Raw genomic sequence first — 18,203 nt, 5'->3', positions numbered from 1 at the left:
TTTATTTAGAAGCTGAATATTAGAAATGGAACAAGACTGACTCCCTGGTTTCTGACTTAGGAAATAGGGTGAATGATAGTATCATTTTTTCCTGAGATGGGGAAGATAAGGAAAGGTAAGAAAGGAGAACAACAATCAGTACTTCTGTTTAGGACATTGAAAGTAAGAGATGTCTTGTTGAAATGTTAAGCAGTTGGTTGGATAAGCAAAATCTGAGATGAAGAACAAGTTAATGCTAGGAATATAAATTAAGGAATGTTGAGCAAACAGACACCATGAGAAAAGATCAGATCACCTAATTAGGTAATTTTCAAATTTGGTGTGTACACAATTCAAACTTGCTTAAGTGAAGATGTAGATTTGATCCCTAAAGATTCTGATTCAGTATGTCTAGGAATCTGCATTTCTTAATGAGTCCCACAGGTGATTCTGATACAGCTGACACACACTACATTCTGAGGAGTAATGATCTGGCAAAAGACATGAGAGAAGAAAAGAAGGTCCAGAACTGAGGACTAGGAAATTCCGACATTTAGACTTCGGGTAAAAGACAACAAACCTGAAAAGGATAATGACTAGGCCAAACAGGTGGGGAAAACTAAACAGTGTAGTACTCCAGAAGTCAAGAAAAAGAAAGGAGTGGTGAGTTGTGCTGAATACCACTGTGAGTAAAGTAGACAGAGAGGAAAGTAACTAATGGATGTGCAGCACAGTGAATTACTTAATATGGTCCTTCTAAGCCATAGGCTTGTGACTCCTACCAAATGACTGGGCGGGACTATGCAAATGAGGTCCTTATGGCCCACCAAGGGGATTGGACAGTTTGCTAATAATGTAAATAAGGTGCATGACTTGTGAGGGTGGAACCATGCAACCCTAACAAGGGGATTAGTTAGTTTTGCCATTCCACTAGGCTAAAACGAGCCATCCCCAAAGGCAGGAAAGAAGAGCCTTTGGACTTGGAATCCCTGAGCTGAGAAGCTCCTGGAACCAGGACACCGAGCTGTAACACCAAAGACAGTGAGAAGGGAGGGCAGAATAATGGCAGCAGCAGAGGTAGGGGACAGCACAGTGGCCTTCCCGGCCCATGGAGAGAGAAAACTGAGTGCTTTTGGGCAAGCTTGCTGGTGGAGTAGGCTGCCTCTGGGCACCTAGGGGAGCTAGGTTTGCCAACTCACAGAGCTAAAGCTGAGCACCTTCAGGCCAAGACTTACTGGTGGAGTGGGGAACTTCTGGGTACTTATCAGCAGAGCTAAAAAGCTTTGTAACACTTGCCTGAGCAGCACAGAGGCCAGGCCAAGGGCCAGAGAGACCCGCCTGCATGCACAGCTAAGAGGCTGTCCTGATTGAAAAACTGTATCCTGAGCATTTCTGAACCTGACTTGTAACCTATTACTTCCCTAATAAATCCCATGTCATGGACTGAATTGTGTCCCCCAAAAATATGTGTCAAAAGATTAGGCTGGACTACAAGACATAAAACGATACTCATGAAGAGTGTATTTCTTAGTTCAAGTAGATACATGAGACTAAAAGGGTAGCTCCTGTCCAGAGGCGAGAGAAGGCAGAACGGGACAGAAGCTGGCTGAATGGACATGGGAAATCTGGGTGGAAAGGAGTGTACTGTCACATTACAGGGATAGCAACTAGGGTCACATAACAATGTGTTATAAACTTCTGTATGAGAAACTAACTTTAACTGTAAGCTTTCACTTAAAGCACAATTAAAAAAAAGAATGGGAACAATCACAGTGTTATCATGAAGACTGAATTAAAAAGTAGTGATATATAAATATATATATATACACACGTATGTGTCAGCTTTGTTAGGTCATGATTCCCAGGTCATGATTTTGTGATTGTAATTTTATCGTAAAGAGACTTAGGGTGGGATCGTTAACACCCTTACTAAGGTCCCATCCCTGATCCAATGTAAAATGAGTTTCCCTGGAGTGTGGCCTGTACCACCTTTTATGTTACAAGAGGTAAGAAGGAAAGGGAAGCAAGCAGAGAAGTGGGGACCTCATACCAAGAAAGCAGTGTCGGGAGCACAGCACATCCTTTAGGACCCAGGGTTCCTGCACAGAGAAAGCTCCTAGTCCCAGGAAGATTGATGACAAGGACCTTCTTCCAGAGCTGACAGAGAAAGCCTCTCCCTGGAGCTGATGCCCTTAATTGGGACTTCTATACTAGACCGTGAGAAATAAATTTTTTTGGTAAAGCCATCCACTTGCGGTATTTCTGTTGTAGCAGGACTAGATCACTAAGACACCCCATAATTGCGACTACTGTCTGTGAGTTCTGAGTGGCCCCTGCAATGAATTAGCAAACCCAGCAGAGAAGTAAAGAGTGCTACGGGAGGGATGGCTGCTGTCAGAAATGGTAAAAGGCTGGAGGGTGAAGGTATGTCTGACCTCTGTCTCAGAGAGATCAGCATTGGGCTGTTGATCTTGATTCTCCTTCCCTTTTGTAAGTTAGAGAAGGTCAAGATGCCCCTGTTACGCCATTTTTACAGGGTGTGACCATGAAAGTCACTGGTTACCTTGATAGGAGTGGTGAAGACAATCAAGAGTGGTTTATGGGGTAAATGGGAAGTGAGAAAGAAAGATGACGACAACTCAAGAAATCTTTGCTTTGGAGGGGAGTAAATAAAAGGTGCAAAATTAGGGAAGGACAGAAGATGTGAGAGAGAAAACTTTGACCCAGACCTGGGATGTTTTACCAAATTCACTCTTTATATTCCGTTATTTCACATAATAAAGTTACTTTAAAAAAACTCTCAATTTCAAATTTTTAATACCTTTTTTCACCCACAGCCCCGTGGATTTTTTTTCAGTATGGACTATACGTAATACAACCTTCCCCCCTAAAAACAAGTAGAGAACCAAAATTTCAAATATTTCCTCTCTCCACAAAAAAGCTATCTAACCTTTTTGCCCCCCTAGCTCTTAATGTTATTTACCCTTGCAAGGTCTTCTATTTCAGAACTGAAGTTTGTTTCTCCTTCCATCATCTCTTCCTCTTCTAATGTTCGTTCATCATCAAAATCATGAACGAGCATGTCAGCTGATGGATCAAATTCATGGTCATCTGATGTTGCTGAACCTCCTGGTAAAGAATATTTTAAAAGTATGGTAAACCAAATTGAGTATATCTTATTAATGTATATGCTTTATTTGAAGGTGGATAAAAATCACATGAAAGAACCATGAAAAAGGTACACAAATCAAGTATTATTCATTGCTTTCTAAAATTCTTGACCCTACTCATCACCTCCACCCACAAAAAAAAAAAAAAACTCTTCTCAAGGGATTACTTCTTGCCCTGTCCCCGTCTCCACATATTCAGTTATAACTTCAAAATTGGATAGGGGGATGTTTATATCTTTAAGAAAACGTGCTGTAATACTTAAATATGAAACATTAAGTTGTAAAGAATAAATGATGATATCAAGTAAGAATGGTCTTTTTCTGTGGGAAGAATCACAAACTTTTACCATTTGATTGATGTCTGATAGACCCAATGAGTATGAGTCCTTCTGGCCCGAGAAGAATACTGTTACGTGAAATATATAGTCATCTGAATATAAAGTCAAGTGAAAGTAGAGTTACACTCAGATTGTCATGCTTTTATCAGTACTTCCATGAAAATATATTCTAATATTTAAGTAGCTGTCCCTAACTTAGTTGATTTAGATCTGAAATAACTTAAGGATAAAGTGTAAAAGTAAAATCACATACAGAGCTCTTATCAAAAGCATTGAAAATAATCTAGGAGGTAACTGATGAGTAAAAATAATCTATTTTTAACCTGTTGGTTGGAGAATACTGTTGTACTCAACAGAATCAAGCCCTCTAATTGTAGACTGTAAATGCTGGAGATGTAAGTGTATACATACATATACACACATACGAGTATATATGAACTGCCATACACACACACACACACACACTGTAAAATATGCCCACATCTGGCTATTGCTAAATCTGGATTTAATTTTCAGAGAAAGAACCATCTTTTGAGTGCTTACTAGGTACCAGATGCTATGCTCAAGCACTTCTCAAACATTATCTCATTTAATTTTCAAACAATCCTAGGATTGTATCATCACCCCATTTAAAGAAGGAAAAAAAGGATAAAACATGAGGCTTAGAGTGTTTATGCAGCATGCCTAAATTCATGCAGCCAGTAGGTGGCAAAAATGGGATTTGAATCCTGGGTCTGCTAATTGCAAAGCCCGTGCTTTACTGCATCCTTAGCTTCCTTTAAGTCACAGTCTCACCAACAGTAGATACTCTGCCTCAAAGAATACTGAAGGAGGGGCTTTATATTTAGGATGAGTGAATTATAAGCCAGATCAGGTTGCAAAGCTCTTAGAAGTCATTGTGCTCTTTGAAGAACACAATATAGATATTAAATTTAAAATAAATACAGGATTTCTGCCAAATCAGATACCATCTTATACTAGATTATAGAACACATGAGTTATTTTAACAACTGTCAAAGTTTTAGAAAGATTTACAAAAGAAAAACATTCAGAAAAGCATGTTCATCTGGAAATTATTAAAGCTTGGCATAATTTTAGTAAGCCGTCTTAATACTGGTTGAGGGACTGTGTATAAGGGTTTCATAGGAGTGGTTTGAAAACCACTAATTTAGTTTTTTTGGTCCCTTTCTTCTGAGTTTCAAATGGAAAACTATCCTTCCCAAAACTTTTCAGTTCACTCAGGAAACTTCTGGGACACTTAGCAGTCAGTAATTATTCCTACAGCTTACATTATACTTTTCTGCTCCAGTGGCACAGGGGCTCAGTTGTTAATCAAAAAGTCAGCAGGTCAAATTCATCATCTGCCCCTTGGAAACCCTACACGGCAGTTCTACTCTGTGAGTCGGAACCAACTCAACGGTACCTAACAGCAATAGCAAAAGCTAGACTTTTCTTCTTCCACAGAGGCAGAAATACCGTAAAAAAAACAAACAAAAAAACCCCTTTCATCAACACTTTGTATTATATTGTTATCCTAATCTTAATTCTCATTCAATGCAAATATTGTAGAATATAATTATGCTTAATTTCTACAACTTACTGATGGCTACACTTTTACCAACTAAAAATACCAAGCTCATGAATAAATAACACTAAAGTATATGTGTTATTAAGCTCATATGAAATCCCACATATTCTGCCATTACTTGCCAAGGCAATTATATCTGAAACCTTGCCACTTCACCCCCTGCCATTACAACATTAAAAAACAAAACGAAAGTGAACTTTTTCTCCTTTCTCACTCCAGTTTCTTTCCCCACATATATACTGCACTGTTCCTATAAACTTTTAATTTCAACTTTTTTCTGGCTTAATTTAACTTCTGGCCTCCTTTTATCTTGTTCTTTGGGACAAACTAACCATGCTATTCCTTTCTGTCAATTACCAGGCCCATTGTTAGACTGTCTCCTAGGGAAAAAAACCCCAATAATAAATTTATTAAGAATAGGGAGTTTGATGCTTCATGTAAATACATATTTTGCTTCAGGGTTACAGCAAATTATCAGCTCTGTCATAAAATTTTCTCCTACTGCAAAAGTCCTAAAAAGTATACCTTTTCTAAGACTCAAAGCATGAATTACGTTTATTATGTGTACCCATTTACTCATCTTTTTTTTTATACCCCCCTCCCTAATTCCTCACCACTACAGGGTTGCTCTGAGACAGAAATGACTCAATGGCAATGGGTTTTTTTTTTTTTTAATGACTACTTGTTAAGAGGTAATGCCTTGCTTTGTGCCTCCATTCTGATTTGCATGGTGGGAGTTGTAGACAAGCCACTTGGGTACGCCTCCAGACTGGGTCACATGACAAGTATTACTGACATCAATTCCAAAGTATAGATGCTACAGAGGGCACAGCATTTCATCCGGAACCAAAATTCTTTTACATGAAGACTCTATTCCTAATGTTCTTCACCAATCTTCCTGTCTACAACTAGCATTACTTAAGCCTAGTATAACAAATGCTGTCTTACTCAAAAGATCTTTGTCAGACTGAAAACAATCTGGAAGAATACATTCGATTTATTTGTATAAGCATTTACCAAGTAGTAAAGGCCATCAACAAAGGCACTGGCAGTTCAGTGGCAGAATTTTCACTTCCCATGCAGGAGAACAGGGTTCAACTCCTGACCAATGTACCTCATGTGCAGCCACCACCAACCTGTCAATGGTAGCTTATGTGTGGCTGTGATGCTGAACAGGTTGCAGCAGAGCTTCCAGACTAAGACAAAGAAGAAAGGTCTGGCAATCTACTTCCAAAAATCAGCCAATGAAAACCCTATGGATCACAATGGTCTGATTCACAACTGATCATGGGGATAGAGCAGGACCAGGTAGTGTTTCATTCCCTTAAGTATGGGGTCACCATGAGTCAGGGGTGGACTCAACAGCAGTTAACAACAAGGGCCATCAAAGATATTTGTATTCTTCAAGCTCCATCACTCTCTCAGTCAGCCTAGCCTGACTCAAACACAATGGGTGCTGAGAAGTCATTTAGTATCACTTTTGGAGTAATTATTTTTATGTATCTATACATTACCCGATACATGTCTCAAAACTACATAGAAAAACATCTACAACTCAGACTATTTGTAATTATCACAATATTAATAACAACAATCAACAAAAATAAATAAAATCTATTTTTCAATGGAAATGGTTTGTGTGTAAGAGAAAAAAATACTGGAAACAATTCCATATCCTGAACAGGACATGGTAATCAAATACTTAACTGAGGTCAGATTATTCCTAACCTCAGCCATCCAGAACATATTTCTAAACCAGGAAACAAAAAAATCCTTGAGCTGCAGAAATGTCACAAAGCCTGATACATTTTACTCCGTAATATACTAAAAAGACATTTTCAGCTGAAATAAAGACAAAATCAACTGTAAATCGTGCATACTAGTCATTTCTAAGCTACCTGGAGGTAATCTAGTCCACCTCCTACTTGATGTATTATACTACACAGAGTACGATTTTTGTTCATGAAAAGGACTGTGAGCCAATAAAAAAGGTTTATGTTATTACGTAAGTGCTTAAAAAAGCTTTCTACTTAAAACACCAGAAAGGTGACTGCTTCAGTAATTCCAAAAATTCAGTTATGTGGCATGCATCATACCTAAATATTCAGTATATGGGAAATGTTTCCAAATAAAACACTACCATGCCTCAGGGGGCTCCTTTTCTCACACTTTCTACAGCTATTCTCGGCAGCTCCTCAACCGGCACGGTTCATGCACAATGTGGTCTTACCTCTCTTGGTAAAGACCATGGACACTGAGGCAGAAAACTAGTACCTGATTCTCTCTCACTGCTATTTAGCTTACCAACTGTTACCACACAGAAGGCTGTACTCAGTGGTACTAGATCCCCCAGTTCATCATGGGACGCCTAAATCCAGATTTGTTTAAAAGATCGCTGAATTGGCCAAAAATATATATTTGTGGCCCAGATTCAGTCCAAACATCACCAGTCTGCAACCTCTAAGTTAGGAAAAATTAATCTGTACTGTATTGGAGGAAGAGCCCTTGTGGCACAGTGGTTAAGTGCTCAGCTGTTAACCAAATGGTGAGTGGTCTGAATCCACCAGCAGCTCTGCAGGAGAAAGATGTGGCAGCCCGCTTCCGTAAAGATTTACAGCCTTGGAAACTCTATGTGGCAGTTCTACTCTATCCTATAGGGTCACTATGAGGTGGAATAGTCTAGAGGGCAGTGGGCTTGGTTTTTGGATATTTGGAGGAGAATGCAAAAATCCTAGATAGATAGAGAATAAAGCTTGATCCCATTGAAATCTTCCCTAATCTACAGTACTGAATATTCAATATTTTGCTTATTTTTCCCCTCCCTCATTAAATGCATTAAGAATGTTTCGCAAATAAAACACTTTGAATTTCCTACATAAGCAAATATTTCTAACCTCACTGATGTTTCCTTTAGAAAAATTTTTTTCATCTATACTTCAAACCAAGTAACTTATTTAAAAACTTTAAGAAATAAATGTGGCAAATTCAAGGGAAAAAAGGAGAGAAAGAGGGGGAGAATGAACCCAAAATAGTCATGAGGGTGAACTCACAGCAGCCTCACCTGTACTTTCATGGGCAGTCAAACATTTCATCCATTTCTTTTTCCCCAGAGAAAAGAAGCATTCAGAAGAAAAGCAAGTCAGATGACAGTCTAACTCCTCTAGGCTTTACGCAACTAACAGGACAAATGTTATAAAAAAAAGATTATAAAAAAATATAGAAAATACTTACCTGGACTTGAAGACTCAACAGATGGCTGAAGGGGAAAAAAGAGGATATATTAGCATTTTTGTATAGTAAATCTTTACAAACAATTATTACAGGAATGATTCAATGACTAATATAATACCAAATACTACAACAGTTTATTTTAATGTCTGAACTGCCTAAGACAAACTAACACTTCCTGTATAATCCTTTCCGTGACATTATATTTAAGCACAGAGATAAAGTCAAAAACACTCCTGAACTGGGGAGGAAGAGAGAGCCAATATTTAGGAAGCACTGAGTGTCTGTTTACGGTGATGGAAAATCTGGCAAAGGATATTGGTGATGGTTGCACAATCTGATTAATGTAAACTGATGTGTCACTAAATTGTACGTGTGAAAAACATTAAATTGGCAAATGCTGTGTTACATTTTTTACAGTAAACAAAACACTCCTGAATCTAGAAACAAATAATATGGAATTGACTCAAATTTTAAAAGCAAATACGGATCTCATAAAATATGTTGCTTAAGGGGTATGATTTTAGTCTTGGAATTTTCTGAAATGGATTCTCTCCTCTCGATACAGGGCAAACTACGCACAAGGTTTGCTATCAACCTGATCTCTAGCTTAAAATGTGTGCAAAAGGGGAGGCAAAAGCAAAGGTAAGACATAATTTTAAATAAAAATTAGGTTGTAAGACAGCAGAAGGGAAAATTAAAATGTTACTTAAGCATCAAACAGTGCACAGGATTAATTCTACTATTACACAACATACTCTGAAGTTGTCACAGAATTAGCACCCTTTCAAGCTAAGTCTAAAAAGGTTGGGTCATCTGATAGAAGATCACACTGACTAGCAATTATAAAGTCCTTCTACTGTACCATTCTACCTCTCATAAATTTAATCACAAACACTTGGAAAGTTTAAAGATATAACTGGTAGCAAATTATTTCACCCACATCACTACCAGTTGACATTTTGTATCCGTTTCATCTAAATTCAGTTATTTAATAACCATAAACAAATCCCCTAAGAGGTCCTACAAGACCAATTCAATAACAAAAATTCAAAAGATGCTTCAAATGACACGAACTTTATAACTAAAACCTTGCCTATTCATTCAGAACTATTTTGTGACCATCAGAAGACAGATGGTGGAAGGCTAAAGCAGAGAGACAGGAATATTCTAGTATTTTCTTTCTTTCAGCTTATACAGCAGAAAGGCAAGGAGAACAAAAAGAAATGGGGAAAATGCCCAACTTTTCAAAAAGCTAGGTATCTAAGACAAATTCTTACAAGGTGTTAAAACTCCCTTTTGAAAATCGTCCACATTAAGCTACTGCACTAAGTATGCTGTTTCAGATTTCACATGGTGACTTACGTTAGGTTCTTTTGAAACTTTTTCAAGGATCCCATTTTTTCCTTTAAATTCTTATACAGGAAATGAACGGTTGTTGCCTATATAAGTACTAACAAAAGAGTGGCAGTACCCAGTATATTTCCAATGTCATACCAAAAACAAAAAACAAAAAACCCCAAGCCCCTTGCTGTTGAGTTGATTATGACTCATAGCAACCCTATAGGACAAAGTAAAATTGCCCCCATAGGGTTTCCAAGGAGTGTCTGGTAGATTGGAACTGCCGACCTTTTGATTAGCAGCCAAACTCTTTAACCACTACAACACCAGGGTTTCCTCCAGTGTTATACCACTACATTATTTATAGATTATTTTTCCAAAACAGTCAATATAGTATTGCTGCTTTTTAATTTGGCTCCTCTAATGGAAGCAGGAGAGTGGGTGACACTGACAGGCTTCTAGCTTTAACGTACTCTGAGGAGAGCTACACATTTCTGGCTCAAAATGGATTTAACCACCACAAAAATTATTACACTGCAAATCAATATTTTAAAATATTAACCTACTTGTGCTTCATGCAGTTATACTTTATTTCCCAAGTGTAAGCACAGCCTCTGTGCAAGACTACAGCCATGGTACTGTCTTTATCTAGTCCCAGGTTCATTATCCACAAAGTAGAAAAGCAAACTTTTAGAATAGATTTCCATGGCACACTCAAGAAAAACCAGCATTTCTTACAAATTAGCTTAAAAGAAATAGTTTTTTGAGCATTTAGTTCTTTTTCAACACTCCAATACTCCATTTAAGAAGTTTCTGATAAAAAAGACTTCCTGATATACAAGAAAGTTACTCTACAAAAGAACAGAAAATACTTTTTCACTTACGTTAGATATTGAAAAGAGACACAATTATGCATGGAGTCTGTGTAGTGTGTAAAAGGCCTAAGAGCACTAAATGCCAATAAATACCATACTAATTGTTTTATTAACAGTTACCACCTTAACGTTCTGAAAAGGACCTCAAATAATTCCCATTCATTAAAATATCAAATGTTTAGAAGATTGGTACCATTTATAAGTCCAACTGGCATGAAGTAGAACACCAAGTATATTAATGATCATGTGTCATCAGACATACTGGAAGGTTTAAAGGCCCATGATTTCGCTGGTGGTATATTTAAATTAGTACAGGGGGAAGAGAAGTATTTCTAAAATTCCACTGTATCAGATTCTGGGGGTAGGGGAATCCATTTCCTCAAAGCTAATTATATCCAATTAAATGAAAAATCAGCTTCTGGAAATCTGGCCTCTGAAAACAGCTCGTATTGTAAACATTACTTTGCCCAGCTTGAAGCCCCAGTGATACACTGACTAAGAACTCGGCTGCTAACCAAAAGGACAGCAGTTCGAATCCACCAGCTGCTCTTTGGAAACTCTACGAGGCAGTTCTTCTCTGTCCTATAGGGTCACTATGAGTCAGAATTGCTCAACGGCAACAGGTTTAGTTTTTGGTTGCCCAGCTAAAAATAATTATCTTTCAAGATAAAATGTGAGTTTAGTACCATAGGAAGTTTCAACATGGAATGAGAGCCTTTTTTATTTAGGCATGGAAAGGAACCAACAGAGCCACCTTATATGCTATGTATTTTCAAATTCGTAGAGTTCTATACAGTTTCAAAGGTGTGAGAATACAGTTACTAGAACATAACTATAAATCTGGCAATAATACCTGCCCTGCCTACCTCAGTTTTATAGACTAGCAAGCCCAGGGAGATAAAGTGACTTGACCAAAGTTCCATGCTAGGTGGTGAAGGCAGAAATGAAACCTACAACCTCTGACTCCTTATTGTTCCCTTCACGCCTCCCAGAGAAATAACTATGTAAAAAATTTCTTTTTTACCTTGCTCCTCCTTCTCCCTCACTTTCTCATTCTTGTATGTGTGTGTGTTTTTTTTAATAGCTTTCATACATGTTCAAAGCATGTTTAAAATGTAAGTACAAGCTGTCATCTATCATGCCAGATGGATATCCATGTCTCTCTGGGAACTGGTATCTCTAACAAATACCCTCCAGGAAAGCCTGTAACAACTACCGTTAATTACTACCGCAAACTGAGAAAGGGGGAAGAAGGATGGGAAAAAACTTAAAGCTAAACTGGTACTCATTTACAACAAAATACGTTTTTACAAAAAACTCAAACTATAAAATATAAGCAGTAAAGAAGACTTAAAATTTGGGATGAAAATATATTTAAAGTGCACTCATACATTACTGGTAGAAATAGGAATTGGTTTAACCATTTTGGCAATATGAATTTACCCTACAAATATACCTTAAAAAGTGTATCAAAAGCATATTTTCATTTTTTGAACATTCATTCCCAAAATGTTGGTCACAGTAAAAAGCTAGGGAAAACACAAAAATCCATCATTTTATTAGTGAGAAATGAAATACAGTTCTTCCAAACAATGGAACACTATGAATCCATTAAAAAAAAAAGATGCTTGTGCTAACATAGAAAAAAAATGCTAAACATATATTAGGAGTTTTTTAATTTTTTTTTTAAAAAAAAGGTAGAACAAGAAATAAATTAAGCTGCCATATGTATAAAAAATTTTTTTCCCAAAAGGATACACAAGAATCTGTTAATGTTTACCTATAAGGAACAGCCAGGGAGAAGAGGCTTTTATTATTTTATCCCTTTCTGTACTACTGGAATTTTTTAACCACTTGCTCGCACGCATCACTCTTTCTTGTTAAAAACACAGTCATGCACATGAAACTATGCGGGCAGCTCCTGTCTGGTGGGGAGATGACAAGGCAGAGGAGGACAGGAGCTGGTTGAATGGACAGGAGGAATACAGGATATACAGGGTGGAGAGATGTATACTGTCTCATTAAGGGGAGAGCCACCAGGACCATATACCAAGGTGTATATGAAGTTTCTGTATGAGAGTCTGACTTGATTTGTAAACTTTCACTTAAAGCACAATTAAAAAAAGAAAAAACAAAGTCATGGGGGGTTAGCGTGAGGAATTACAACCCACTTCATTTTTTTCCTTTACTTTTTGTTTTTTGAGAAAATCTAGTGTTTGGTACCATTTTTTAAAAAATCTTTAATTTTGAAAATTTACCTAGTTTTCTATTAAAAAATAAACAAACAAACCCACTGCTGTTGAGTGATTCCAGCTCCTAGCAACCCTATAGGACAGAGTAGCACTGCTCCATAGGGGCAATCAAAAGCAAGGCTCTAATCTTCCCGGTAAGGAGCCCTGGTAACACAGTAGTTAAAGTGCTCAGTTGTTAACAGAAAGGTCAATGGTTGGAACTCTCCAGCAGCTCTGTGGAAGAAGTGTCAGTCTGCTTCCTTAAAGATTTACAGCCTTGGAAACCCTACAGGGCCATTCTACTTTGTCCTATAAAGTCAGTACGAGTTGGAATGGATTCAGCGGCAGTGGAGTAAAATCTTTACGGAAGGAAACTACCACATCTTTCTCCCAAGAAGCAGCTGGTGGGTTTGAACCTCTGACCTTTCAATTAGCAGCCAAGCTTAACCACAGCACCACAAGTCTCCTTGTTTTCTATTGATATACGTGTAATTGTTTTATCTCCGATGGAAAACATTACAGTAAACACACACAGAGTATGAGTAGACAAAATCAAACTCTACTAACATTTATATCAAGACATCCTCAACCATATATTTGTGTGACTTAGTTGACCACGCTGCTAACAGCTGTAACAAATACTCAATGCCTCAGATACGTTCGTATCTTTTTTACATTTTTCCAGAACATAGTGGGAAATCGTCTCATACAAAGGAAAGCTACGAATTAGGAGAATAAAAGACTAGAATATTACCATCATTTTTACAAAAATAAAAAAAGATGACATAGCAGTAAGCCATCATTAGGCACTTTTATTTATGGCAATCAAAAGCATATTTTCAGTGACTTCAACTAGTTTTTCTCCTCAAACTAATTTCACCACCATTTCTTTAAATGTTACCATCACTTAGTTATGTACACTTTAAATCAAAGATTTTCACAACAATTTGGATACAAGCCAGGAAAGAGTTGGGGGCCTCCTCCAGGGTGGAGTGGGCAGGAGTACTCTGCCACGGTCCTGCCATCCCTCTCCCCCCAAACAAAACTAAGCTTCTCAACTTTCCCATTAATCCAAGAAACACTGGGGTATAAAAAAGGTTTAAGAACTTCTTGAAATTAAAATTAGCAAATTTATTACAGTAGTAATAATTTAGAGGACAGAACAGTATTACAGAAAATAAGGAATTCAGAAGCCTGGATTCCCATCTTCATTGTACCACAGACTAAATGCATGACCTAAGGCAAATAAATGGCTTAAATTCTGCAGTTTCATTTTGTCTCTTATGAAGAGATTTAGATTTCTTCACTATTAGTTCAATTTCTTTAGAGATTTAAGCTGTTTACTTTTATTATAACTTGCTCAAAAAGCACAACACTAAGAAGTACTTAGCTAACTGGATAAGACCTGTTTAAGACTCTTCTGAATTTATTTTTTTAAATCTACGACTATTAGGAAAAGATCTTAATTTTCAAAAAGCTTTTTGAAGGTGCTACTTTATGAATTTCATATCTACATAAGCATAATTATAACTGTCATTCTTCTAAAATTACAGAATAAGTCAATTGAGTCCAGGCCAAGGACTGGTACTTACACAGTTTATCACTGCAATGAATTCTGAATCCATTTGTAAATCTTTTGAAATATGTAAGGACTCAATCTGAACCTTAAGCAAGAAATTTCTATATAGCTGATTACTTTACATGAACACATCCAAAAGTTTTAACAGCACTGTTTTATTTCTGGATTATCTGGAAAACTGATTAGTCTTACCAGAGTGATAGTGAATCGCTTCTCTATTTCCCCCACTAAGCCCTTCCCACCTTATCAGTTCTTGGAGTCTTACTCCCAATTTTTTAGGACTCTCATGCACTGGTGTTCTTGATTACTTTGAACAGTGGTGCTAAAGTATAAAATGCTAAAAAAAAAAAAAAAAAAAAAAAATTTCATTACCAGTAAAGAGAATTATTTAAGGCCGAAATTCACTTAAGTTAAACAAGGTTTGCTAAGAGCAGAAATGAACACTTTGAAGAGTAACAGTCAACACGATGCTACTCCCTTAAAAAAGAAAATCCAAATACACTCAAAAAATGCTAGGGAAGACTCTATGTTTAAGAGAAATGAATGGACAGATGGGACAGTGAGTACACAGATCATGTATCATGTTTGGAAACAGCGAAAACTTAAAATAATATAGAGAAGCCTATCAAGTTTTTTTCTACTTATATCACAGAAATATCAAGGAGCCCTGGTGTTGCAGTAGTTGGCTGCTAATCAAAAGGCTGGCAGTTCAAATCCACCAGCCGCTCCTTGGAAATCCTGAGGGGCAGTTCTACTCTTTCCTATAGGGTCTCTAAGAGTTGGAATTTGCTTGACAGCAACGGGGCAATAGTTAACAGGTAAAAAGACATGACTTGCACTACACTGTGGTTTTTGTTTTTTTTCTTGAGAAGAAAGTCCGTTATGTGTTTATAAAATCTGAAATAAAAGACAAATTGTTAATTCCCAAAGGCCCCTATATTACATTCCTTATAAAACCCAAAGGATCAACTATTTCTTCCTCTTGTTCTCTCCTCCCGCCTTCATAAAACTTTGCATATGCTATAATTTTCTTCCTTTAAGTGAGACTAGGAATGACTCCTTTTAGGTTGGTAAGTCATTTTAGGAACTAAGAAGCAATGAGTAATATTACAAAAAAGTATGAAGGAAAGCATATGCCATTTCTTTTACCCACATTAAATTTGTACTTAATGTTACCATGATTGATGAACATTATAATACATACTTATTATGAACCGACTACAACTATCAGAGACAAGTATGAAAATTTCTAGTCTATTCACGTCTGAAACAATCTGCATTCAAAATTTACCAATTTCTAGTAAAACAGGGTAGGGTCATTAGCCTATGTAGGAAACAACAAAAAACCCAGAAACATAACACCTACATTTTTCTCTGGAGACATTCTTCTTTAATAATCCGTTTTCCCCTCAGATTTATCAAATAAATGCATACAGTTGCTTTCCACTTACTGTTATTTCACCAGTCAGCCTCAATCTCCAGGTCTACTTGATCAAAAGTGCAATGGTTCAGCATCTGAATTATTTTACTACATGTCACTTTATACTGGCCTCATAAAAAAAACGAATCTACCAAAAGCTTACACAAAGGCACATAAAAGCACTCAGTAAACCAAGCATTTTTCCTTCATCTAATATTTTTTTTTTTTAAAAACCACTGGTCTCAAATCATCCCAATCACTAAAATATTGAAACCTGGAAAATTATAAATCGATTTTGCTTTTGACCTCTTCCTTCATCTGTTCATTTTTTTTTTTTTGTAAGTCACAGATAACCAAAAAGGTTCCTCCACTCTTCCTCCAAATTCATTATCAAAAGAACCATCTACAAGTATTTGAAGAATACACAAAATAAATTATTTAAAATTATCAGGTCATTAAATAAATGCACTGAAACAATATTTGGACTATTTCTTATTGAAACTGAACCATCCATGTATTCCTACAGATCATGAGTTACTCTCTCCAGGTGATGAAATACTTTAAGAAAACTAAAACATACACTAGAAGATATCAGAGAATCATTAGTGATTAAAATACTGATTCAACACCATCTTGCATTAATGCAGCCGTCTTTAATTTCTAAAACAAAAAACATCACCATACTTTACATCTTGAGTTTTGAGTACTCTGAGCAGTTAAAATTTCTGGGTATGGTTTTTTAAATCTTAAGTTTCACTACATCTTATATACACTAGGCTATTTTGCCTTAAAATATGAACTACAGAAATTAAAGTTCAAATCATTTCACAGACACTCTTGACCTGCACCAGGAGGGAAGAAAACCACATCAATTATAGCATACTGCTCCTTATCTACCGGGCACTCACTGAAAGGTGGTCCACTTAAAACTAAATATTAGAAAATAAATAGAAATCCAACTATCCAACCTCTGCCCCACTGCTTTCCGTAAGAAGGAAAGAGACATTAAAGAGTGAACTTCAACAGGACTAAAATCCAACTAGTGACTTTCAACCTAGTGGAATAAACCCAGTCACACTGAGTTCAAACAGAAGACTGTTTTCTCCAACTCCTGTGCCTTGAAAACACAATTCTTTAAACATGAAAATAAATCTAAGACCTAAATTTAGTTCTAAATCAGAAATACTCAGTGTTTTTAAAAAGAATATTGGCAGCGAACAGTCCTAATGTGGTAAAATCTCCTCCTTCTTTAACAGTAAATAAGCCAAGACATAAATATAAAGCCATTTTCTCTAAGGCAAGCAGATGGAGTGCAGCCTGAAACTGCACGGAGAAACTCCTGAGAGAGAATGCCAGAAGATAAATTTCAGGTCCCTCTACTCAACAGGTACATGAATAAGCCTTTGAATTTAATTTTTTCCCCCATAATCTAACCACGTTATTTGTATTCCAAAGTTTAAAAAGGAGATATTATGGTACTGACGAAAGAACTCACTATTGTCTTCATTTAGCAAACAGCAAATGACGAAAATTGGGGGCTGGATGGTAAATAAAATCACCTACTTCCCGAATCTGTTTTTGGGTGCCTGAGACCAGGAAAACCGTAATTCAAACAAAAGAAATGCCTTGTTAATAAGTATTTGGAGTCGTTTATTTCAAAGACATAAAAGTCCTGATTATAGCTCTTCTTGAACTCCAGGATGTAAAGAAAAATGAAAGTCAAATATAAGGAAAAAAAGTTTAAAGGTTTAAATCCGAGTCAAAATTTAAAATTTCCTGTAGCATATACTAAGCTCGAATTAACCATAAATTTACAATGGTTGTTCATTTGAGGCCCAAAAATGTAAAATAATCTACCACCGAAGAAAGGGAACTTCAGGAACTGATTTACTAGAAAAAAAGCAAAGCAAGAACAACAAAAAACTTCCCCCAAGGGGAGGAGGGAGACTAGAGTCGTTAGTAATGATTTGGAAGAAGAAAAAAAAAAAAAAAAAGCCTGGAAAGTGAAGGGGAAAAGAGACGGGAAGTAACTTTCCCGGAATGTAAAGGGAGAAAAAGAGGTACTTCCCTTGAGGGCAAAATGGAACTGTTTGCACAAATGCGGAGATTCCCCCCAACCTGGAGACCTGGATTGTGAGCGGCCAGTATAATTTCTCCACGCTCATTTTATCCCTGTCCAAGAAAATAACAGATTTAATCAAAGACCGTTCTGCCCAACGTTTTCACCTACACAGACTGGATGTCAGCAGCAAACGGATGAGGCTGACGCAGAAGGACGCAACAGCATCTCGGTTAAGGAGGGAAGAAACTTCGCAAGAGGAAGCTGCAGCTCCGCTCCTTGCCCCAGCACCGGCCGGCGAAGTTGCACCACGGACCCCTTACCCGACGGGGGCCCCCTCCCCCTCCCCGCCCCTCTCAGCACGCACTACTACGCAGCACCCGACCCTTCAAACT

The 18,203-nt window shown here is 37.1% G+C and overlaps 1 protein-coding gene across 12 annotated transcripts in view; it reads right to left on the bottom strand.

Moving 5' to 3' along the window:
• MIER1 (MIER1 transcriptional regulator) overlaps positions 1–18,203 on the bottom strand; it is a 71,705-nt gene that overhangs the window by 47,540 nt on the left and 5,962 nt on the right. For 7 of the 12 annotated variants that reach the window (XM_023549493.2, XM_003411248.4, XM_023549494.2 and 4 more), the window contains 2 exons: positions 8,307–8,331; positions 2,963–3,108 (listed from right to left, as the gene is read on the bottom strand). In XM_023549493.2, coding sequence (XP_023405261.1) covers positions 2,963–3,108; positions 8,307–8,331 — 171 coding nt within the window. Of the gene's footprint in view, positions 1–2,962; positions 3,109–8,136; positions 8,174–8,306; positions 8,332–18,203 lie in introns of all 12 variants that reach the window. The other 5 variants (XM_023549489.2, XM_023549490.2, XM_023549491.2 and 2 more) reach the window with 1 other exon arrangement.

The sequence above is a fragment of the Loxodonta africana genome, chromosome 3 (assembly GCF_030014295.1).
Source record: "Loxodonta africana isolate mLoxAfr1 chromosome 3, mLoxAfr1.hap2, whole genome shotgun sequence".
Taxonomy (NCBI): domain Eukaryota; kingdom Metazoa; phylum Chordata; class Mammalia; order Proboscidea; family Elephantidae; genus Loxodonta; species Loxodonta africana.
This window is presented reverse-complemented; position numbering and strand designations above follow the sequence as displayed.